The following is a 25,672-nucleotide window of genomic DNA, read 5'->3' as shown; positions in this document are numbered from 1 at the left end:
TTGGAGCAAAGCACAGAAAGGAGATTGAGTTAGATGCTTGTCCTGGAAATGAGGACCCCTGTGGAAACTCAGGGTTGGTACGGAAAGCTCCCATCTTCAGACTCCCTAAAGACCCCATGCATTGACTAGTAGGACAGGGGTTCTCAGACTTAATGAGACTTCATTCTGTGCTCCTGTGACAGTTTTCCTCTGGCTTCTGGCCCAGCCTAGAACCTCTCTCTGCGGTTTCCTTCCTCCCCAGGTCCGAAGGGAAAGGAGAAACAAGCAAGAACTGAGTAGAGGCAGAGAAGCTTTGGTTTGAGGAAGACGTGGGTCTCCAAACAGCTGACAGAGGACGGAGGGAAGTTAACCGAAGAGAATTGAGTGAGGACACAGGGGCAGAACGCGCGCCCAGCAAAGGTGAGCGTGGGGGCCCACTGGGCATGGAGGGTTGAGAAAAAAAGGGGTAGGCTGAGGGGTGGGTGTAGCGGCCCAGGACCTGGTAGGTTTGGGGGAGCCGCGGCAAGGTACAACAGAGAACTGAGACAGCCGGGTCTGAGCCAGCAGCAGGGCGACGTGGGAGTGTGACGCTGCGGTGGTGGCCGAACAGGTGAGCGGCTGGGGCCCCGGGTCCCCGCCCTTGCCTCCTCCTACCGATTCTCCACCGCACTTGGCGCCTCCGCGGCTCCTCTCAGTTTGGGGTTTTGCAACTGGCAGCTGGCTTTTTTTTTTTTTCCCTCCTCCCCTGTCGAGGGCTCTCCTTCTTCTTTTAGGTTGCTCCACCCCGCCCAGGATCAGGCGAGGGGGAACCAGTTCAGCAGCTGCCAACTGGCGCCCAGCGCGGCCGCGAACACGGGAAGTGGAGTCCTGAGTGCGCGCTGCGGGGCGTTTGCTTCTCCCGCACCCCGGTGACCCGCGTCCTCCCACCCGCACCCCTTCTCCACTTTTCCCCCCCGTTTGCAATCACATGGCATTTTAAGAATGCTGGAAAGATGGCGGTAGCGGCGGCGGCGGCGGTGGCTGCGCCGGCTGGCGGGGGAGGCGGCCGGGCGCAGCGGAGCGGACTGCTGGAAGTTTTGGTGCGGGATCGTTGGCATAAAGTTCTGGTGAACTTGAGCGAGGACGCCCTGGTGTTGAGCTGCGAGGAGGGCGCTGCAGCGTACAACGGCATAGGGACTGCCACCAATGGCTCGTTCTGCAGGGGCTCCGGGACTGGACACCCGGGCACTGGTGTCACACAACCCCCGGACTCTCCCGCCGGGGTCCGCACAGCCTTCACCGATCTCCCGGAGCAGGTGCCTGAGTCCATCTCAAACCAGAAGAGGGGCGTGAAGGTGCTGAAGCAGGAGCTGGGCGGGCTGGGCATTAGCATCAAAGGGGGCAAGGAAAACAAGATGCCCATACTCATCAGTAAGATCTTCAAGGGGCTGGCAGCGGATCAGACCCAAGCCCTGTATGTGGGCGATGCCATCCTGTCCGTGAACGGAGCAGACCTGCGGGACGCCACCCATGATGAGGCTGTGCAAGCGCTGAAGCGCGCAGGCAAGGAAGTACTGCTGGAAGGTAAGGGGTTAATGCGGTGCGGGCCTTACCCCGCAGCACGCACCTACTCCTCTGCCCATCTGCACACTCACACTGGGCCACTCGCCCTGCAGGACTCCGTGGTGCCTATATTTTCGCAAAGGCAGTGGCGGGCATAGACTTTTGACAACTTTTACCACCTGGGGGCAACTCATCTCCACCCTGACTCTGACCCAGGGTGCTGTACTAAGACTAGATTGCCTACGTTTTCTTGGCTTGAATGGAGTGCTTTAGTGCACGGTGTTAGAGGCTTCATACTTAAAGGTGCGCCTGGTTTCATTTTATTTATGTTTTTAAAAGCTGCGGACAATCCAAGTGAAATGTAGATTCTGGGGAGGGGGACGGGAAATGGAGAGTAGACGGGATTTGCATCTGCCCACATTGCAAAGCAAGGCCACTGACTCATGGCAGCTCTGGGACTTTTCTACTTCGGCACAGTTTTCACAGCCTGGGCAATCCAGCCGTGAAGATTTGAAGGTAAAGAAGCCAGAGAGAGGTGGCAGTGTTTGAATGCTAACCTCAACCATGCTTCTCCACTTCCCTTCCCTCCGGCTGGAGAGTCCGTGAGGCTGTGCAGTTTTGAGTAGTGCCAAAGGCTGGGAAAGATGTTGCAGATTTAGGCACAAGTTCACTTCCCCAGCAGGGTGTTCAGCCGGTCAGTCCAGATTCCAGGTTCCTCTGGGTGGAGAGCTGGTGAAATGTTTCTTTCTGCTTGTGTCTCCCAGAGTAGTGTGAAATTGACTCTGCATTTGTAAACAGTATTCCCTGTTCATGAATGTGAAGAACCTTAGAAACTATCTCTGAAGATCTGGTGTCTTCAACCCTATAATCAACCAATGGACATGGAATAGGAAGTGCCAGTTTCCCTACATGTGGCAATATGGGGGAAGAAGGAACTCGGCAGTTTCCTTTTCCCCAGATAGGTTTCTCCTTCTCTGTAGCTCTTTGGACACTTTCACCTGCGCTAACATTGTGGGACATTTTCATCGATTTTCTCAGCTTCCTCTTAACTACAGATTGGGTTGTTTGGAGGTCTTTTATTTAGATAGGGGGCTCTCCAAAGCTTGGGTGTCCAATGGCACATACGAAGGGTGAGTAAATAAAGGAACTCACCTATTGAGACAGTATTCCAACCTAGACTTGGTGATTGACTTAAGCCCTTAAATTAAGATGTAATCGGTTCCCTGTTCACGGTGGTGCTGGTGTGTGACACTGGGAAACTCAACTTTCCTTACGTGTGACAGCTGATGCAGCTTCATGGCCCGGAACACAAAGAGGCTTTTTGTTGTTGTTGTTTGTTTGTCTGGAGGATTTGTAATGTCTTCAGATTTAATTGCCCCCCTCCAATTCCAGAAAGTAGAAGGCTATTTGGTTTTGGCTTGATGATTAACATAAGTAAACAGGAAAAAAAAATTCTTGATCAAGTGTGTTTGGTTGGGGTGACAAGGGACAGGTAGGATCTGGTGAGAGTGTAGTCTGGACTGTAAGCTGCTGGGCACCTGCTTAGTTTGTGATCCTTACTGAAAACCTGGAGGGAGGAGATGAGAAAGACAGCTCATATTTTACTGCAGGCACTGCCCCTTACACCATCCCTTATTCCTGTCTTTGATTTCAATTTAATGCATAGTAACTTGGCAAGAAGGTTCAAAATGACTCTTACACCAAAAGAGGAGAAAAAAGTGACTCCCTAGAGTTGAAAATAAACTTAGGAAAAGGGGTGTGTGTGTGTGTGTGTGTGTGTGTGTGTGTGTCTGTCTGTCTGTGAAAGGGTTGTATACTTCTTAAAGAGAACTGGAAAATGCATTCTGTAAAGAACTCTCCAGTGACATTCTAAAGAACACTGCATCCTGTGTTACAGTCAGAACACCTAGGGGAGACCTGGGGTCTCCTAGGCATCCCTAGCCCAATTCTTCAGTAGTTGGCAGCTAATAAGAACTGCCCATGGAAGAAAGTATGACTTCAAACAACGCCCTCTCTTGACCACATCTTCCTTCCTTCCTTCCCACCTCATCTAGCTGGACAAAGTTGGAGCCCTGTGACGTGCACATTCTAGGCTAACATTCTATGGCTGAGCTTTACCCTCAGCCCGCAAACCCAGTGCCTCTTCTCTGAAGCCAAATGCTTATTGTCATTCATGGCACCCACTGAGGTGGTAGTGGTCCCATACCCTCCACCCAAAGGGCACAACCCTCTTCTTTGTCATTTGGTGTAAAGCAAGGATTTCCAGGGAAGAGGCTTATTAAAACCGCCTCCGCGGCTTTTGAAATTCTCATAACCGAGCAGAGTTTCAGGGTCTTCTTGTGCAACGTGAGAGTAAGGAAAGTGTCACCTCTGTACTTCACAGGGTGACGTTGTGCAACAAGGAGAATAAGGGGACACACAAGCACTCTCTCTGCATTTGTGCAGTTCAAATGAAATGGAGATGGAATGCCCCTTCAAGATGGGGGGGGGGTCCATCTTATTTTTCTTAATTGGATTTTGTTAGGGAAGGAATTATTTTGGCTCTTGATTTCTAATATCTATCTCCATCTATCTCTGTCAATCATACTATCTATCTGTCTATCTGTCTGTCCACCTGTCTACCTACCTATCTATCTATCTGCACCAAAACTCTAATGCTGAGAGAGCATTCTTCCAGAAGCCACAGGCATTACATATAACCTGGGAAAGAGACTTACAGTAGCTAACATTCCTGGAGCAGGTTCTGCTCTCATCTGCTTGGCGACACCATGAGGCCAATACTGTTGTTGTTCACTTTCCTAAAAAAAAAAAAAACTAAAGTGTTATGTTATCCACCTAAAGCAATGACAGCATAGCTAGGAGGGATCCAAGTCTATCTGATTTCCAAGGTCAAGTAACCTCTAGGTAAAGCTGATGGTCTGAGCTTCACCAGGGAACCATGTACTTGAACCAATGAAAGTCACTGGGTTCCTGGCCCATTCCCCACCTCTTCCCTGAGCAGGAAACAGCAATTGTGCAGTAAACTCAGATGGGAGAGACAAGAATAAGGGTGTGGTTTTCTAAATCAAATACACCAAGCATCTCACTATCAAAAGAAAGCTGCTAGGAGAGAACAGAACTCTACAAATCAAAGTTGAACACATGGCCAACCAGGAGTGCAAACTCCAAGTCTAATTTAAATTGTAAATCAGCCATAGCAAGTAAGCAATGTGTTAACTGAGTACTCATTAGAATTAAGATCAGAAAATTTTCCAATATGAACGTATTTCTCATTTTAAAGAGAGGAGGCGGATACCCCGCATGCCACCATGTAATGTGGAACCCTACATTCCCCAAAGGCATCATTCATGTAGACTACAATGTGACCAAAACCCTGTGTTGTTGGGCAGGACATGCCTGCATAGACATCCTGGGCAGTTCTGGATGCAAGGAATACCTTTATTATTGTTGTTGTTTAATTGAGTTTGGTTATAGTGTGTGTGTATGAATGTATGTGTGTCATGTATATGTATATGTGTATAAGCAAGAGTTCAACATCAGTTCTGTTCCTCAGTGACTCTCCACTATAGTTTTTGAGACAGGCTCCATCTCTGAACCTTAACTCACTGATTTTCCATGACTGACTAACCTGTGAGTTCCAGGGATCCTCATGTCTCTGCCTTCTCACCACGGGAATTATGCAAGTGTCTGCCATCCCCAGCTTTTTACCTGGGTACTGGGAAACTGAACTCAGGACATCATGCTAACAGGCAAGCAGTTTACCAACTGAACTACCATATTCCCAGCCTTTGTCTTTAGTGGATTAGTAAAACTGTAATGAAATGTGTCAGCATTTTAGTAGCTGAAGCAACAATCAAATAATTCATCCATAATTTTTTCAAGATAGAGGAGATGAGTTTCTGGAAGTTTTGTGTTAAAGTATGGAGGCAGAGTAGACGGAAAAAAAAAAAAAAAAAAAAAACACTTGTTGAAAGGGTCCCCATGGAACTGGACCAGGAAAACAAAACAACTCAAAGGAAAATGCCAAGGATGGTTCTTGACAAAAACTGTGCCCAGAAGCTCCTCTATGAGCTGTGCTTCCAGGAGTGAGTGAAACAGAGCTCATTTGGGAAGTCACTCTGTAATTATCTTCTCTGGTGATGGGAGTAAGGACGGTGGGACAAAAAGTTGTGAGCTACAAATAGGTGGTGGTTTTTCTGGGGGGACTGGAAACAAATCCAAACTTTAAGAATTTTACTTTGTTAAGTGTGGTGGTTTGAAGGAGAATGACCCTTATAGGGTAATATATTTGAGTGTTTGGTCCCCTGTTTGGGGGAAGGATTAGAATGTGTGGTCTTGTTACAGGAGATGTGTCACTGGGGGCAGGATTTGAGCTTTCACAACTCCACTTCATTCTCAGATAATTCTCTCTCTGCCTCATGCTTGTGGATAAGATGTAAGTTCTTAGCTACTGCTGCAGTTCCATGCCTGCTACCTTGCTCCTTATCATGATACTCATGGGCTCATCCTCTGAAACTGTAAGCAAGCCTCTGAATAAAATGCTTTCTTTTATAAGTTGCCTTAGTCATTGTATGTCTTCACAGCAATTAGCTTGGCTCTTATTTTTGAACACTTTATGAGTACACTATAGGTCTTTGGATACCATTATTTTTTGTTTCGTTTTGTTTTCATTGAACCCATTTTGTCAAATCTACAACTGAAGATGGAGAGGCATGCATGGTATCATTCAGGGTCTAGAAAAGTCTTTCACTGTGAGAAACTACCCAGGACATCTGTGATCCTTGGTTTCCGTAACTGAACACCAGTCATGTGGCACTTGATTACTAAAATGCCTCTGTGCATTTCTGACTGCAACTGGAAAGGGTCTGCAGCACATCCTCTTCCTTGAGAATCAGTGCTCTTTCACAGTGCCCATGCCATCTCATCACATACCCAACCTTTCTGAAATTCCTTTGCCTATGCAGCAATAGCTAATACACACACGGCAAGATGCCACACACCCTTCTTAGCACTTTATGTGGATTAACTCAGATCTTCACAATAAAGTGATACTATTAATATCCCTGTTTTACAGTTATGTGTCTTGCAGAAGACACACAATGAGTTACTGCTGAATTGCATTCAAGCAAGGCTTTACAGCTTTGGATCTCATAAACAGCCTTAGGAGATAAGCAGATTAGGGATGATTCACCCCCAACTCGTTGATTAGGAGAGTAAAGTTGCAAGAGGTGTGAGGACGTTTTTAATTAGGTCTTCCACTTTCTTATCTGCTATCTTGTTGCTAATAAGTTACAAGAAACCTTGGTGAGTAAAGGAACACAAATTCATAATATTATTACAATTTAAAAAGTTTTTCTTTGTTTCTGTGTGTATCTTCATGCCACTGCTCATGGATAGAGGTCAGAAGACATCTTGCAGTAGTCTGCTCTCTTCTTCTAACACGTGTGTCTCAAGGACTGAATTCAGGTCATTTGGCTTGGACTCTGGTACCTTGACCTGCTGAACCATCTTGCCAACTCAAAATTTGTAATCTTACAGTGTAAAAAAGATATTTTTTATGTATATGTGTGCTGAGCCTGCATGTATGGATGATTGGTGTGCATGTATGCATGTGTCCCATAATTGTGCCTGGTGTATAGAGAGTCTAGAAGGTGTTGAATCTCCTGGAACTCAAGTTATAGACTGTTGTGAGCTGTCACATGGGTGCTAGGAACTAAACAAGTCTCTACAAAAACAGCACACACTCTTCACCCTTTGAGCCATTTCTCCAGTCCCCAATTTTACCATTTTTTTTAAAGTCAGAAATTTGGCATAGGTCTATGGAAGCTAAAACCAGGTATGCCTGCTTGCTTTCCTTTCTGAAGACCTTAACAGAGAATCTGTCTCCGTGCCTTTCTAGAGACTGCCCATATGTCTTGGCTTTTGATCTCCCCTTCTTCTTAATGCCTCTGATGGCAGGATGAGTCCTTCTCACATCATTCCCATCACTTCTCTGCCTTCTTCCGTTTCAAGGACACTTGTGACCATCTGGTTACACAGAGATGGTCCATGAAGACCTCTCTGTTTTAAGGTCAACTGTTAGCAACCTTAGTTCCATTTTCAACCTTCATTCCTCTTTGCCATGGCTGGTGACTTGTTCACGGGCTCTGGAGATGAGGGTGGAGGCATCTTTGAGGAGGGGCACTATTTTTCTGGTCAAATTAATTGCTGAAGTTGCACTGTGGGAGAATATCCAAATTGCCTTTGGAGACTGTCCTCCACTTTTGTAAATAATCCCTTTCTCCATTGCTGCAACAGAAATTTGCATTCATTTGCATATTTATCCGCTAACAACTAGTTTAGTAGTACCAGACACAGACAGTGCCGATTCTTACAGGGAAGAGGAGTTCTGCCTTCGAGCCATGATGAGATGCCATGGTACCTCATGAGAAGATCACCTAGACTATCTTTAGGGAGGGTTGCACAAGGCAAATCCTTAAAGGAAAACCCCCAAGGAGCTTGTGTATCAGCTGTAGTTCGATATGGCCAAGAGTTCAGAGTATGACCTTCAGACCTTAGAGATAGAGAGTTAGGGGATTTTAGAGAACTGGGTGGACTTCACACTGGAGTTAAATGTCACACTCAGTTTTGCATTTCAAAAAGAGGACCCAGACACATGCTCCAAGGCTGTCATGCCTTTGGAGGACTGAACCAGCTTCCACAGTCAACCCATAAGCACTGATGCTCCACTTCCCACCTTAACTACAGCTAGGATCATTCTCGCAAGCTGAGCCTGGGTCAGAAGAGTAGCTTTGCTCACACTATGAATTTATGATCAGGTCAACTGTCAAAGGATAGTTAGGCTAATATTAAAAGTCCCTTTGGTTCCCTAGGAAGAACTAGAGATGCTGGAGAGTGGTGACTTAACTCATGTTATTTTGTGAAGTGATGGAGTTTCTAATTTGATTATCTGACGGTTCCTGAGCTCAACCCGGCGCACACTAAACAAGCTCTAGAAATTATGCCCTGGCAGAAGAAAGCTAGAGAGATGTCAGCCTGAGGCCTGATTACAGGGACCTAAAGAAATCGGGATATTGAAGGTTGACTGTGATGTGGCTGGGCTTACAATAACAAACTGGCCCGAATTCCTATGAAAACCAATAAGACACCAGAGTAGTGCCTGGCACACATTAGTCTATTAAAATGTGTTTGAGAGAAAATAACAGAAGTGGAGATGGGTAGAAAGGAAGAAGAGGAAATAGAAGAAAAAAATGGAATGGGAGAGAAAGGAGAGAAAAAAAAGAAGAAATGGAAAAGAGAGGGGGAGGAAGGAGGGAACTAGGGGGTTATAAACACTTCTTTATGACTCCCTTCACCCACCACTCACACTGCTATGTTACAGTGAATAACACTCTGCCTGGCCCCATCCCCAATAAAGGAGTGTCTTTATAGGCCAGAAAGCTCTTACTCAACACAGCCCAATCTCTACAGACAGCTGAAGAACACAGAGTCAGATATGATCTTAAACGTTACAGGGGAAATGTAATTAATCTTTTAATGTTGTATTTATAACCACCTTTCTCCCCCTTCCCTCTGTGTGGGGCCCACGAGTCTGAATATGTAAGAATGCCTTCAACCTGGGGAGATGAAATGTCGGCCTGGGTATTTTAACTGCTTCTTTTTTGAGCTTATGTGTCAGCCTGAGGATTCAGACCATATTCCTTTATGAAGCTGACTTGAGCGGCTCTTCTGTCCTTTACTTCTGCAGCAGTGGGTAATGTTCTTCGTGTTCAACTATGTGTTTTAGCCGTCACCCCATGGAGTTCACATTAAAAATAACTCCCTGCACACAGCTCTGTGTTTGTGAAAGGTATCTTGCAGAAGCTTCCAGTGGTCTGCTTAGTGAAGGAAAATTATTCTCCAACAGCTACTGGCCTACTAAGCATTCTATTTTAAATGATGCATCTCAAAGCAGTTAATGTTAAAGAAAAGCCAGAAGTCCCCTTGCATTTATACCAAGCGTTTTATATACCAAACCTCATTACCCACTTCACTGGCCTTGATCTATAATAGTACTTGCCTTTAGCTCTGGCCTGCAGAGTGAGACCTAAGCGGAAATATATATTACTCACTAGGAAATCAAAGTCCTAACAGACCCATGCAAATGAGCCTCACTCTCAAAATGGGCTAGACAGGATGGAAAAGTTCCAGATTCAGAGGACTTGTAATGGAAAATAAAGTGATGACCCATGCTTACTCTCAATATTTTTTTAAACTACTGCTCATCCTGTGGCTTTAAGAGTCATTGTAGCATTCTGATAAGTGTGGGAAGATTTGTCCAAAAACTTGACTGGTTGCTGATTGCTACTGTGCTGAAGTCCAGTTTACTTGTATCAGTGTTCGATGGTCTCTTTCTCTCCCTCAGTTTTTTTTGTTTTGTTTTGTTGAGTTTTGTTTTTATCTAGTCTGTGGTTTGGAGGTCAGGCCTTAAGTTTACTCTGTCTAGGCTTAAATTCGTATCCTACTGCTCTTTGGCTGTGTGAGTCCACTCAAGATACTTAACAATAATTCTCAATTTCCCAACCAGTAAAATTTTACTCTTTGATTTGTCGTGAAGGATAAAATGAGTCTGTGTGGAACGCAGTTAACCCATTCCCTAGAGCTTAATAAAGAGCAAATGATTGCCAGCTGAATGTCACATCTGTCACGTGTTTATCCAAGTATTATTTTCAGATAGAGTTCAATAGTCTAAGTTAAAGAGATTAGTTACATACCAGGTAAATTCTGTTGCAAGTATAAGCTACGAATGGCTGATGTAACAGATGCCAAGTGAGAGTTCACACTGTGAAGGGACCCAAGCTCACACAAGCTTATGCAGTTGATGAGTTTTAGTAACTTCATATTCTCCACCAGCCAGTCCACAGTGCAGGCTGCTGTGGTATTGACTGGGAAACTGTGGGGTCTGCACTGGAATGCTGATTTACAGCATCATTCAGGAACACATAGAGAGGGGTTTTATAAAAAGAAAGCCAACAGGATTTACCCTATACAGCAAAATTCAGACTTCAAAAATTATAGAAACAGGAATATTTTATCACCAAAAAGAAAGTTTTACTGAAACTTACAATGCATGTAGCTGTTTTATGCCAATTTTATATGAATGTATTTATATAACTGCTGTTAAACCAATGTTTATATTTCTGCTTTTTATTCTACTAGATAGTATTGTATTTTATGGAATCCAAGAGGCCACCCAATAGAAGATGTATCATGTTTGCCCTTCTATAAGAAAGAAAAAGTTGCCTAAGATGAATCATATAGGGTAGCTCACGGCTTAAAATCTGAACACCAAAGGGCTTTTCCTGTTCTGTTGGGTAAAAAGAAAAAGAAACCCATGCCCATGCCGTAGAGAGGGATGACAATGAAACTCGCCAATCTCAAACTTGGTGCTTATAAAAGACTATCATCGCCTTTGAGGTTTGGAACAACCAATCACTTCTGATACATTCTTAGATTTGAACTTACAATGTCAATGTTGTTGTGTGCTCAGAAAATAGTCAAGCAGGTGATGTAACGTGGCCTCAGGTTGTGGGGTGAGAGGCACCCTAGGTGGTTGACACAAGTAGCTGTAAACAGTTTCTGGAAGAATTAAGTTCCCACACAAACACCTAGTGACTGGGAGATACCAGAGATGGATGTTAAAGTACATTCTCAAAGCCAGTGGCAACATGAAAAGGGCCACTGGAAGTTATTGAATATGATGTGTAGTGAAGATACAACAGCATTAAAATAACAGTCTTTTATTGGGGTGGAGGTGTGTATGCTGTTTTAAATTAATTTTGTATTTTTAAGCATTCAAAATAATATTTCATTATGTCATTGTCATATATACCTATTGCTGTATTTTGCTCTCATTTTCTTCACCACACCATTCTCTCTCATCCCCCCGCCAGTTTCTACCCTCCCCCCAAATAAACTCATTCTGCTTTCATGTCATATGCATGCATGTATGTATGTATGTATGTATGTATGTATGTACGTATGTATGAATGCATCCATGCATTCATGCACCCATGGGTGGGTGCGACAATAGATTGGGCATATGAGAGGTAATGTGTGACATTTCTCTTTCTGAGTCTCACTTGTTTTACTTAAAGTGACGAACTGGAGTTACAAGCAGATGGCATTTCATTAATCTTTACCAATTAATAAACCTCCATTGTGCATATATACTATATTTTCCTCATTCTTTCACTTGCTGACAGGAGTCTAGGCTGATTTTTATAAAGATGTCACCTTTCTAGTACAATGGTTGAAATCGTATACTGCTTTTCTAAAGCAGAACATTTCAGAAGGGAGACCAGTCTAGAGATATTTTTTTACATAAATTACATATGTATCTTATACATGAATAATTTAAAATTACAGGAGAGTAAGTGCTGCCACATCATTTCCATAATGACCAAACAAGGTATTAAGAATATCAGAAGCCGAAAGGAACGTATCAGAGAAGAGGCGAAAGCAAGGCTTCATAAGCAAAGGAAGATAAAACAGCAGTAATTGCTCGGCTCTTCAGTGCCGTGCATTTCAAACACTGCCATCTGAAGCGTTCTTTCATCTGTGATGGAAATCCAGGTTAATGATTTTTCTCTTTTGTTCGCAATATTCTTCTACTTCCTTTCTGTTCTCTGCTTCATTTTTAGAAAACTTCTAAATTAAAACAATTCACACTGTATTTCCGCACAGCCCCTCTTGCCTAGAATGTTAGTGTCTACCCCATGTTTCCAGAACACAAAAGCCAGAAAGTTAACATGTAGTAGTAGTAGTGATTTAGTGTAAGTACCTTTGCATTCATATCCTGAGGAATGACTTAGACTGCTATTTCTTGACGGACCGATCTTAAGAACTAAAGACCAAATCAAGCAATGTTTACAAAATTTTGATCACGCCAATATTGTTCTACTTTCTCGCTGAGGCCCTGCCTCTCTGACTAGCCTCTTCTTGGCTTGGTGCAAGTGCATCCATCCTGCCAGATTGCCCCTGTCTTTCCCTTATGTCTGTCCCTGCTCGGTTTACTCCTTCACTTTGCTGTGATGCATTCTCCAGTTGCTTCCTGAAGAAGATGTTAGAGACAATGTCCAAAAGGTTTCTAAAGTATTCTCACACCGGATTGGTAATATGGATGGGATATGCAAAAGAAGCTAGCAATGCTTCCTTAAGTAGTTTCTGGCAAGGTTTTTAAATGTCATTTTTACTTTACTGTTTCCAAGTATGATATTTTTTTTTCTAAAATTTTTAATAACTTCATTCACTGGTAGGTGCCCTAAGGTCTATCTGCTACTGCTGCTGCTGCTGTGGCTGCAATTCTTCTTCTTCCTCCTCCTCCTCCTCCTCCTCCTCCTCCTCCTCCTCCTCCTCCTCCTCCTCCTCCTTCTCCTCCCCCTCCTGCTACTGCTGCTGCTCTTTCTTTTTGGTTTGTCATGACAGAGTTTCTCTGTATATCCCGGGCTGTCCTGGAACTCAGTCTGGAGACCAGGCTAGCCCCAAACTCACAGAGATCTACCTGTCTCTGCCTCCTGAGTTCTAGGATTAAAGGTGTGTGCCAACACTGCCTGGCTAGGTCCAGCTTCTTAAGCTGTGGGTCACACTCTCTATGTCAATCATGCCATTGAATGAGGGAGCTGTGAAAATCTGGTATCAGTGAAAGGTTTCTGAATGTACAACAGCCAAAAATCCATTAAACCAAACATGTGAAGAATCTGAGGTGTTTCTTCAATGCTTACCATCTTGTGCCACGGAACTTTATTGCACCCTCGGTTCTGACCCACATAACATACACACTGTGCACCACACATGCCATCACACCTTGCAAACCCAGGCAATGCTGCATGGAATGTGTCAGCTCGGATTGGAGACTATTGTAGTTTATGAATTGGAGAGTTTTCACCATATACGGTTTTCTGTTCTTACAGATATGTCATGGTTGAATTACAGGAAATAAAGACTTGAGTATTTTCCTACCATCTATCCCTCAGCATGAACGTTTCAAATTAGTGCATCTTTGCATCATGTTATGTTAAATTGTTTGATTTTTAAAATTGAGTTGCTGACCTGAGTTTCATAGCAATTCTTAAATAAATTTGCCTTGAGACTGGGACAGAATTTTAACAATTTCTGAAATGACTCTAAAAATACCCCTGCAATTTTGTACTGTGTATTTATGCAAATCAGCATTTTCAGCATTGATGATTATAAAATGAAAATATCCATCAATATGTGAAAAATGTTGAAGATGCTCTATGTTTTGCAGTATCAAATATCAAATCAGGAAAGATTTAATTCTTTATGTAGAAATAAACACATATATCTCAATAGTATGTTTGAATCTGTTTTCATCTTCAGTAAGTGATAAAATTGCGGCATACCAAATAATTATTTTATTTTCAAGACTTAATTTCACTTTTACTTGTGTATGTTTGCATGCGCACATGCACGGCCTGTATGTAGTACCTGCAGAAGTGAGAAGAGAGCATTAGATGCCCTGGAGTTAGAGTGACAGGTGGCTGCAAGTCAAATTGCTCAAAATGCATTCTGAGAACCAAACTCAGGTCTTCTGGAAGAGCAGCAATCACTCTTAACTGATAAGCCACCTTTTGTTTTCAAATAAATTTCTTTATACTTTTTTATTGGTAAATGTTTGGCTCCTATACTTCTTTTTTATAAATACATATTCAAAGTCGTATAGTCAACTCACAATAGTGTCATGGAATATTTTAGAATCTCAAGGAAAACACAGTAATAAACCTGTAAGATCCTAATTTGACTTTGCAACATCAGTCTTTGACATTCCTCCTGTGATGGGATATCTTGACAAAGCTGGGGTTTCTCCGCCACAACTGTGAGTGAGAGGTACAAGTGTGGTATGGAAGGTATAGAAATCACTGCTGAACATGAGGATGCCAGTATCCAGCATAATTCCAAGGCTTGAAAAGTTGAGTAGTGCGCATAAAGTGCTAAGATTTTAGGACATGCATGCTTACACATTGGGGGTTTTGGATCCAAAGTAATAAACAAAATTGATAATATGTTATGAATAATTAAGCATTTTGTTGAAAAGAAAGGAAGGAAGGAAGGAAGGAAGGAAGGGAGGGAGGGAGGGAGGGAGGGAGGGAGGGAGGGGAGGGGAGAAGAGGAAAGGGAAGGGAAGGGAAGGGGAGAGGAGGGAAGGGAAGGGGAGAGGAGGGAAGGGAAGGGAAGGGAAGGGAAGGGAAGGGAAGGGAAGGGAAGGGAAGGGAAGGGAAGGGAAGGGAAGGGAAGGGAAGGGAAGGGAAGGGAAGGGAAGGGAAGGGAAGGGAAGGGAAGGGAAGGGAAGGGAAGGGAAGGGAAGGGAAGGGAAGGGAAGGGAAGGGAGAAAGAGCTCCAGACATAAGGACACCATTTACAAAAACATCACTACTGCCAAGCTACACCTCAATTGTAGAACACGTTCCTGTGATTTCCTGCAATTCTCCTCCATTTTCTTTGCTCTGTATGTGTGGAAATCTATTTAGTTGAATATTGGACCCTCTGCATTGACTCACAAAAAAACCCTGATTTTTGTCATCATCTTCCTCTTTTTCCCCCCTCTGATACCCCTGGCTTTATTTTTATTTGCCTCCTCCCCAGGAGGACTGCTATATTCTTATCTACAGCTCTTACATCAATTTTTTTCATCTGTGATATATAGTTCTACTTCTAAAAACAATTTCTTGTTCTCTGACTGCTCCCTTTCTACATCACATCTCTTGTTGTTTTGTAGGTACAATAACTATACTTATGTCTCAAGGAATGTTAATAGATTTTTCAAAGATAGTTTGTCTGAACTAGTATTCACTTTGTTATCTTGAAATTCTTTTCTATCTTCACAATCTTGAGTGTGCTGTGTATACCCAATGATTCCTATATTCGAGATATGGCCCATCTTTGTGAACCCCAAGTGCTGTGGGATGTCCTGTATGCTGTGAATATATGTTTCTATGATTGATTGATAAATAAAATGTTGATTGGTCAGTAGCCAGGCAGAAAGGATAGTGTAGGCAGGACAAGGAGAGAGGAGAATTCTGGGAGGTGGAAGGCTGAGGCAGGGATACACTGCCAGCGGCCACGAGAAGAAGCATGATGTAAGATACCGGTAAGCCACGAGCCATGTGGCAAGGTATAGATTTATAGAAATGGGTTCATTTAAGATATAAGAACACATAGCAAGCAGCCTGCCATGGCCATACAGTTTATAAGTTATATGAGTCTCTGTATGTTTACTTGGGGGGTGTGAGTGGGGGAGATTTGTCCCGACTGCCGGCAGGTCGGAACACAAGAAAACTTCAGCTACACCCAAGAGTTAGGACCTGAGATCAGAATGTAAGTCCAAGAGCTTTCTTTTTGATAAAATTATAGGGAATTCTAGGAGTAGAGCAGGACCTGAGACCATGAAGGGAATGAATACATGATTTCCACACTGACCCACTCAGGCCCCTGGGGGCTGAGGAAGCTGGGTAAAACTTGGCAAATCTCCACCCACCTTTTTGTTAAGGCATATACTTCTGAGACAATAGTAACTTTCTGGTACTTCTAGCTAGTGTCACTGTGAAGGCTGTGTATATCCTCAACAAAAAGATGCCCCAAGGCACAGCACTGCAGGTATTGCCAACCAGATGCCCTATGCTGAATGCAGAGGTGGCAACACACTAACTCGGGGGCTTCATCATACTCATTTCCTAATATAAACATGATCAGAAGAAATCACGATGAAAGAGATATTGTGCGCATCCCTAGGCACATTTACATTTTCATCTAAAATCATTTATAAATGGCAGGTTCAGGCCAGACTGATTATACTGTTATTGGGAAGCCTTGAGAGGCATTATTTTGGGCCACTTACACTAGCTTTTTAATTTATTTGAACATGTGGACATCAGGGAATCTTTCAGATATAGTTAGTAGTTGATTGTACAGTTCCTGGGTGTTAATGATAAAGAAGTTGGTTGAGTTGGGCTGAAAGAGGAGGTACTGTGCCCAACCTCAGCACTAGTGACATTTTGGGCAGATGGGCTTTCATTGTGGGGGTGTCATCTAGGGATCATTGTATGTTTAATAGTATCCTTGCTTTTAGCTGCAAGTGCCATCCTTTTCTCCTAGTTCTAAGAAACAAAAATGTCTCCAAATTGTTGCTACATATCCTCTGGAGGGCTTGGGAGGCACCAGACTAGATCTCTAGCACTGGTCAAAGCCAGCCAACACCTTGGCAAGTCATGGGACTCTTTAAAACCCTGCTTGACCAAGTCTTTTCCAAAGAGATCCAAATTGCAGTTAGTCTGGGGCTCATTCCAGGTATCAGGAAGTTCAAAGCTCCCCAAGTGACTCGTGTGTGTACGCGTGTGTCTGCATGTGTGTTTTCAAGACTGAGAAGCAATGGCCGAAACTGTCCATCCATGAACTAGAAAGTGGTGAAGCAATGTGTAAGACCATCAGGAATGCTGGGGCCTGTAGTGAATGGAAGTGACAAGCTCCAGTATGAGCTGAACAACCTGAGTTACTTATTGCTATGTGGACAAGCTCATCTTTTCTTTTGTTTAGTGTCTCTGGCTCCTGTGGATTGATTGTGCTTTATTTATGTTTGAGAGCATATACAAGCATTAACAGCATTCCTCTCTTTTGTTAGTACTATATTATGAGTACAGAGGAACGACTGAGTCACAGAACAGTAGCAAAAGCTAAGCATAAGGCACAGTAGACATACTGGCCTGGTGACCTTGTGTGGTTGACTCACTGTCCAAGACTTGATTTTCTCCCTGGTAACACAGAAATAGTGATGTTATTTCATAAGGCAGGATGAAAATGAATTCATCACTATAGACGTCAGTACAGTGTCTGATATGTGCAGTTCCAAATGAGTAGAACTCAGTACAGTGTCTGACATGTGCAGCCCCAAATGAGTTGACAACACTGTGACTTACTTGTCTTCTTCCACTCATCTAGACAAGGAACAAGGGACAAGTTTTTAATCCATCCTAATGTTTCAGTGATATCAACATATTCATCCCATTGGTTATTGCCTGTTGCTTGTCAGAGACTGAGTGTAAGAAGATTTGGGCAAAAGTAAGAAACAAGTGGATTTAGTTAATGGAATTTAGAATTTGATACAGAGGAAATGGAATTGGTGGCACGTGAGTTCTTGCAGTGTTTCTGTCTGCAGGTAGCTAATGATGACCCTTGTCTAAATATTCAGATATAAATTCCCTCATTACTTCTAGTTGAGTGGTCATTATAGAGTGATCTGGGCACAAAGCTTGTTCAGGTTGGTTGTGTTTAGGAAATAGGTGGAAACCAGCTTCTGATGCCTACTAATAATACTGCCCATTCATAATGCTTGCCAGTTGTACTGGTTAGTGTTTGTCAACTCAACACAAACTAGAGCCAACTGAGGCAAGAGAATCTGAGTTGAAGAATTGCAGCCATCAGACTGACCCGTGGGCATTCTGTGGCACATTTCTTAATTAACTGTTGACTGGGTGGACCTGGAACACTGTTGGTGGTGCCATCCCTGGCACCCCTGGTACTGATTTGCATAAGAAAAGAAGCTGAGCAAGTCATGGAGAGCAATTGTTCATTCCTCTATGGTCTCTGTTTCACTTTTTTGCCTTCAGGTTCCTGCCCTGAGTTCCTGCTCTGGGTTCTCTTGATGATGGACTCTAACCTATAATCCAAATAAACCTCTTCCTCCCACAAGCTGCTTTAAGTCATGGCATTTATCACAGCAACAGCAAGCCAGCAGAACACCAGCCTTGTCGTGAAGGCTGATACCTAGATCCACTTGTCCACTTTGGCGATGAGACAAGCCCAGGAATCCATTCAATTAAACTTTTTAGTAGACTTCCCTAAATCATCGTATGTAGTGTTCCTTGATAGAGAGTTATTTTCTATAAAGAAACAAATAGTATCACTTGATCCAAAATATCAGACAAGATATATTTATGCTGAAATATTTGTTGTTTTCCTGTAAGTCAAATGAAATTGCTTTTTCATTTACTATGTCTGGAAACTTCAGGAAGTCAGTGTAATAAATAAAGTGTCACTCGAGATAACAGAAGTTTTAAAATGGTTTTGTAAAGACCAAGAAGTTGCCCAGAAGTTGTGGTCATGGCTCTTTTGAGGTAGAATTGAAAAGCATAAGGTAAGGGTAGCACTCTCTCAAAAGCCTTAGCTACTCAGAATCTTAAAGAGACCAGAGCAGAGAGGAACAGAACAGTAACAGGGGCCACTGCTAAGAAGAATGATGACCGTATATCTACAACTAGCCCTAAATAAATTACTAGTAAAAAAAATCAGTGTTACCCACAAAGCCTAGAGAACCTACAAACTGAAAAAAACATGAATTGGCATATTAATGCTGTAGTTCTAAAACTAGCAAGATTGTCGGTAATACAAATCCTTCTTTATGTCTCTACCATACTTTCTTTCTAGCATATCACAGCAAATAGTTTTATTATACAGTTTTATTATATAGAATCTGTGTGAAAACATGCATGTATATTGTAAGTCTCCCCTGGTCACAACTATATTCCCCAAAACTTGTACCTGAAATTCAGTGTACACTCTATAAATACTTGTTCAATGAAAGGATTAATGGCTCTCTTTAAGTAACCCAAGGCATTACAGAAAGTGCTATGATTATTCAATTTGAAAGAAAGGGTTTATGCTCTGATGTTTTTATCACAGCACCAGCAAGCAAGAAGAACACCAGCCTTGTCATGAATGCTGCTACCTAGATCAACTTGTTCACTTTGGCAATGAGACAACCCCAGGAATCCATTCAATTGAACTCATTAGTAGACTTCCCTAAATCATCGCATGTAGGGTTACTTGATAGAGTTATTTGCTATTTAATAATTTTTCTATCCTGTGAACCGTTCATATGAAAATCTGAGAAAAGCTAGCTGTTATAAATTAGTCAACTGGTGGGACCTGGGAATGGTAGTAGGGGAGGTTTAGAGAGAATGGTCATTTTTTCAAAACACTTCAGCATTCTAATGTAAATCCTTGACTTGTGTGGTGCTTTGGGACATTGTATGGTCTAAAGGACTTGTGATGTTCTTTACAGCATTCTGCTGAGCAGCCATAAAATTCACTTTCCTAATACTAAATTCACCAGTTCATCTTTCATTCTTCCAGTTTGATTCCTACAAGAAAAAAAAAGCTATGTGTAAGAAAACCTTCTCTCACTGGACGTCACCCTATTACTGCTATATAAATATATTTCAGAGGCTTTTTTCCCTTTACAGCATAAAACACTATCATGCTTGACCTATATTAAAATGTTGAAACATATATTTATCAATAAGAAAAACACTGTGAGTTAGTCATACTTATAAAAAAAAATTCTTTCATGTGGTTCAAGAAAGACATGAAGACTTTCTTTTAAAGTAATGATTTTGTTGTTGTTGCTAGCAACATTAAAATTCAGATTAATTCTTTGGCTGTTAATGTGTTCCAGAATCTTGTAAATAGGATTTTTTTAAATCAACAGTTTTGAGCTAGTTAAAACAATGTAGAGTTTGAAGTTAAATAGGCTAGGCTTCAATTGCACAGCTCCTTGGACCCCAATTACCCAAATATTTATCATTGCAATTCCAAGAAGCACAAGACAGTGGAAGAGAATGCCTTGGAGCTGGAGTTGGCCGCCTGAGTGGAATACTTGCTAGATGGAATCCTGGGAGATTCTGTTAGAAAACAGCATTTGTTCATTGGCAGCCCGTGACCTCCCTCTTAGACTGCCACTCATCTAATATTGGAACAGTGAGATTACAAGTGGATGCTGCAATTGCTGTGGAAAACCCCACCAGGAGTTTTATCGTATTTAATGTTTCAGAAAACTGTTGCTTGAAGGTGATAACTAACCGTATTTCTTAATCAGGGTGCCATTGGGCAATGCAGGTGTGTTGCATATCACTGAATCTCTTTCCTGAGGACACAATGTTTTTCTTTGAAAAGATTTGGCTCTCTCTACATCTCTCCTGCCTCCCACTTTCTCCTGAAGCCAAAGAAGTGACATTTCCCAGCCTTGCCCTCCATCTCCAGCAAGGCAATTCTTTCAAATATCCTGAGTGCTTTCTTTTTCTTTTTAATGCACTGTGCCATGATTACATTGCTAAACTCATGGTGCATGTTTCTCCTGCATGCATGTTTTCTGGAATACACTGACTGAGAACCTTCTAGAAAGAAGGGGTGGGGTTGCAGAAATAGAGGCATATGAGTAAAAGTACATATCTAGCTGAAGAAATAAACCTATGAGGAGGTTCTCTTCTCTTCCCTTGAAATTTGTCCCCTATTAGTCAGGGAGAACTGTAGTGTAACAGTCAGTCAGTTCAGTTAAGTAACAAAAAGAGCAGAAAGGAGATTGCTTTCAGTCTGTGCTGGTCTCATTCAAAGTGCTAATCTTGAAAGAACAGTGATTTCTAAAGCAGAGGTCTTTTGTTAAGGTATGTTCTAGGAAGCCTTTTTATACTATTTTTTTGAAGTTATAAAATAATTACATTATTTTCCCTTCTTTTTCCCGCCTCAAACCTCTCCCATCCATGTACCTCTCAAATTCATGGCTTCTTTTCCTTCAGTTGATTGTGTGTGTGTGTGTGTGTGTGTGTGTGTGTGTGTGTGTGTGTGTGTTCTTAAATACATAAATACTCCCTGATCAGGCCACATAATGTTACTTGTATGTATATGATCTCAGGACCGACAACCTGGTATTGGATAACCAACTGGTCTGGAGAACTCTTCCCTGGAGAAGACCATTACGTCCCACCCCACACCCAACATTCACCAGTTCTTTGTCTAAGCTTGAGGCCCTATGGGCTTCTCCTTTCCATGTTAGCTTGTCCATTGGGGAGAGAGCCTCTTCACTTGAGCTTTAAGATAAAGCCAAAACCTTTGGCCTCCCATCAGGTACCTGCTACAGTTACATCCTCAATCTGCTTTTCCATCTTCCCATGTGGACATTTTCCATCAGTTCAATTATTCTGCTTAGCCTTCAAAAACACTACACTAGAGGACTTGTCGGGGTGTTCAGGCAGCAGCAGGCAATAAGTTACATTTGGAGAAGGCTGAACGAACACACCAGTGTATGTGTTCTCACTCCAGAGACATTTTTAATGCTACCTTCCACTCCTTTCTACAAAATACCCCAATTCCAAATTCTTCAAAGGAGTAAGATTTGGTCGGTCTGCCTACAGCTGGGGTCTTGTCTTTGCCCTTATAGCTATTTGGGGGAAATAGGGCCCCATGGCCACATGATCATTCAGCCAGAACTCCCAGCATTCCCTCTTAGAAATGCTCATGGACATGGCCTGCCAGTTCTTGGAGTAGCTTAAGGGACAGAATTGACGGAGGGGCTGCAGAGAATCAAGTCTCGGGACTCCCAGTGTGGTAATAAACTGTTGACTAATTGTTTTCCTTTGCCCTTGAAACTTGTAACAAATTGAGAACCAGAGGCCAGAAAGCTTCCCAAAGTTATGAAATGATACTTTCAGGGGAAATCCAGGTCTCTGCTGGGACAAGTAGAAGGAAGAAGAAATATTTGAAAAAGATAAGCAATAAGGAGAGGTGTTTTTCATAAGAAAATGATTGCCTTATTTTGTATTTTGGTTATGGGTATTGGTCTGATGGTTCCTGTTACTCCTGTTATCTCACTATGATTTAATATGAACTGACTGAGAACACATGAGAACATTGCTTTTATTTTAGACAACCCATCCCTATTTCCAAACAGCAATTTTAAGGACAGCAACTCACGTTTAGGTTGGCCTTTGACTTTAATTGTTGAACACCTCAGTGAAATGTGAGTGAATAAAGTCAGCCATGGAAAATGGACCCATGAAGAGTGAGGATTAGATGCACCTGGAAATTTTAGTTTTCTATAGTTCAATGAGAAATCCTATATTTGATGAGAAATCTTTTGCTGGCAGAACCCATTTTCAAAATTACCCAGAATCTCAAAGGAGTGAGGCAATGAACAGTCCTGCCCAGCTATGATGTGTGTGAACCACATCAACAACCAACATAGCATAACCCTAAGCATGTAGCAGAGGCACGCACATCCTGTAGTAACCAATAGCTCTCCATTTGGACTTACTCAACAAGATGGAAACCACGCCGGGACACCTAGCCAACCACTTGGTGCTGGTAAAGTCATGGCTATTAGAGAAGAACCTACAACTGCCACTTTACTAAAGAGCATAATCCTTGACAAAAATATCAACATTCATCCTTAGATCCACAAATAAGTATAGTCCCCACCCGGCTTGGGGCTTCAACTTTTAAGTGTGTCCTCTGAGTGAATATTTTTACCTTGTTGCATGGGGACTCCGTTAAATAAAAGTTTTCCTGTTTATAATATAACTTTACATTGCATGATATAGCTCAGTGTTATAGCTGAGTAGGTATAGATGCATTCATATTTATTTACAATTTAAATTATTATTGCACCCTTTTATCCTGGAACATTCTAGAGAGCTCATTCATTTAAATAAGATAAAGCTATAATTAGCATTATCCAGTTAATTTAACAGATGATTTAAAAATAAGAAATTAGTTTCTAAGAAATAAATCTTAGTATCTACTTAATTCACCTAATTTTAGCTTTCAAAGGGTTATAGTGCCAGCAAAAAAAATTTTAATCATCCCTGTAAATCTTTAGGAGCAACATTTCAAGGATTTGGTTATCACTGGATATTACGAAGTGAATCGTGCCTGCCCCTAATTTATATATTGAACTGTGATCCCTAGTCCCTCAAAAGTTAAACTTCATTGGATGAAGGATTGCTGCAAATGTCATTAGTTAAGATAAAGTATTTCTAGAGTAGACTAAGCCCTTAATCCAATATCCTTCTATAAAGTAGATATTTGGACATGTAGACATTCATGAAAGGATACCATGTGATGTAACTAAGGGAAGAGAATGAGTCCCAAGCTAGCTATGGGAAGAAACCAGGATCATGCCCTGTTCCTCTGCCAGCGAACTAGCCCAGCTGACAACCCGCTTTGTGCTTCTAGCCAGTAGAACCATGACTCTATGCATTTCCGTTGAGTCAGACACTGGTTTGTGATACTTTACTGTTGAAACCATAGACAGCAGATGTCCCTGGCCAAGTAACCACAGCAATGAATTGAAGAGCCATTGCATAGGATAGGATCTTTCAACTTCTACCTCCTTGAAACAGACTTTCATCTTGGAAGCTTCAAGTTCACACCCAGCTACTGATTCTTCCCTGGATAATCATTTGCATTGAAACCTTATACAGCCTAGGGAGATTCAGTTGCAATATAATAATTTTGTCCCAAGAGGCCCTTTAGAATTGACTGAAAGTCCCTAGATGAGAAGGCATGCAGTCTTTAATCTGTGAAATTCAGAAAGGCAGGCTGAGACTGGAAGAAAACACAAACCCAATAGAGCTGTTCCATCCTGGCTTTGGTTCCCTGCCCCTGGCTTAGGGTAACTCAACTTATCTCTCAGCCTTTTTATTGGGACAATGGAAGAGATTCTACCATTTGTGATGGTGTGATTCAAAATTCAATAGTAGATGACAAAGTATGCATACACATAGTAAGAACAGTTTGTCCAAGCTTTTTCTTTACCACTGTTACGTTGTCCAACCACACAGTTATAACACTAAGTGTGGCCTGTAGCCTCAGCCATTGGGTCTTACCCTCCCTCCTCAGTCTCTAGTCCCCATCCCAAAGGAAACCACTTTGAACAGTTTCCATATTTAGCTCTTCCTGTGGTTACCATCCTCACTTCAATAATGTGCTTATGCTACATTTCCGTGATCAACCCTAGACATTATCTCTTTGCTCTCCACCACTTACTACTTTTCAAAGGGAAGAACCACTGATTCAGCAGACATTGCTGATAGCCTGCGGGTCAACAGGCTTCACTCACTGTGGATCTGGTTTAAGGGAATAGCTTTGGCTTCAAAGGAACGCGGGGATTAAATGTTTCCATGGGGCACAACACAGGGCAGGAAGGAGTTTGCTTTAATTACTCAGGCTCAAATTGGACCTGCATAGTTATGTGTTTGGTCCCCATCTCTTTATATATCGTGTGATCATGTGTGTGTGTGTGTGTGTGTGTGTGTGTGTGTGTGTGTGTGTGTGTGTGTGTGTGTTGGTCTGGTCATATTTATTTAAATGAATGTTAAACAAAACAAAATCTGAACTTAAACATGGTTTGTTTTATGCTTACATTTATAAAAAGGAAATGTGTTGGTCTGATAGTTTATCGCTTAAAAATCCATATATTGAAAGTTGATTAACAGGAAGGCTCTTTATTCTTTAATCTTAGTTATTAAACAAATGCAGTGAAGAGGTCAAGCAATGTTCATTGGTTGCAAGTCTTCTTCCAGAACCCTCCTATTGGGTACCCATACTCATATGTAAGAGGGAAAACAAGAAGACATTGTTTCTTGAAAACCCAGTCCTCTATGGTTCTGATTATTCTGGAAATGCAATTGCATAAGCAACTTTGATCACTTAGAAGAACCTCTTTGCTTTCTCTGATGTCAATCGAATACATTTCACCAGAGTTTGTGTGCTGCCCACACCAGCATCCTCTGGGGCCTCTGTTCAGTCAGTGCTGATGTGAGTGGAATTTCGCATTGACTGTTCCGTAAGAAATGGCTACAGGTAAAATGTAAAGGTCTCTTCAGAGGAGATATTAAACACTGAGTCTGCATGTAAGAAAGTGGATTTGGTGATGGGGTGAAATAGAAGCTAGGGGGGTTCTGTTTGGGGTCTTTTGCTGCTTAAAAGCCCTCCTTCTGGAGGCTTTATCATTGTGTTGGTGACACTCTTTCCTGTTCTCTTTCTCTGTGATGTCATCTACACACAGAGGACACCCCGTGTGTCTCCAGCAGGTGTTTGATGAGGTTTCATCTGAAATCTTTCCTACTTCTACAGGTTCAATTTCCTCTTGTGCGAAGGGTTTTTGGTCTTTCTTAGTTTGCCCTGTACTTCAGGTATGCCACTGGACCCTCCTGAATGTGTCATCCAGACATTCCTTCAGCTTTGATTACCCAAACCCAAACCATCCTTCACTCTCCTGACACACTTTCCTGCTCGTGCTACCTCACAGCAGGGCAGTGGCTTG

General features: G+C 42.3%; 1 protein-coding gene across 2 annotated transcripts in view; it reads left to right on the top strand.

Moving 5' to 3' along the window:
- Positions 1 to 222: 222 nt before the first annotated feature.
- The window catches only part of Sntb1 (syntrophin beta 1), a 252,097-nt gene continuing 226,647 nt past the window's right edge, over positions 223 to 25,672 (top strand). Inside the window, exons 1-2 of one of the 2 annotated variants that reach the window (XM_052747831.1) lie at positions 223 to 399; positions 753 to 1,542. In XM_052747831.1, the coding sequence (XP_052603791.1) occupies positions 972 to 1,542 (571 nt within the window). In that variant the 5' untranslated portion in view covers positions 223 to 399; positions 753 to 971. Of the gene's footprint in view, positions 400 to 666; positions 1,543 to 25,672 lie in introns of those variants that run through there. The other variant, XM_052747830.1, reaches the window with a different exon arrangement.

Source organism: Peromyscus californicus, unplaced genomic scaffold, assembly GCF_007827085.1.
Source record: "Peromyscus californicus insignis strain IS unplaced genomic scaffold, ASM782708v3 Scaffold_20__1_contigs__length_68692818, whole genome shotgun sequence".
Taxonomy (NCBI): domain Eukaryota; kingdom Metazoa; phylum Chordata; class Mammalia; order Rodentia; family Cricetidae; genus Peromyscus; species Peromyscus californicus.
Note: the sequence above shows the minus strand (reverse complement) of the source record. Positions and strands in the feature narration are given on the sequence as shown.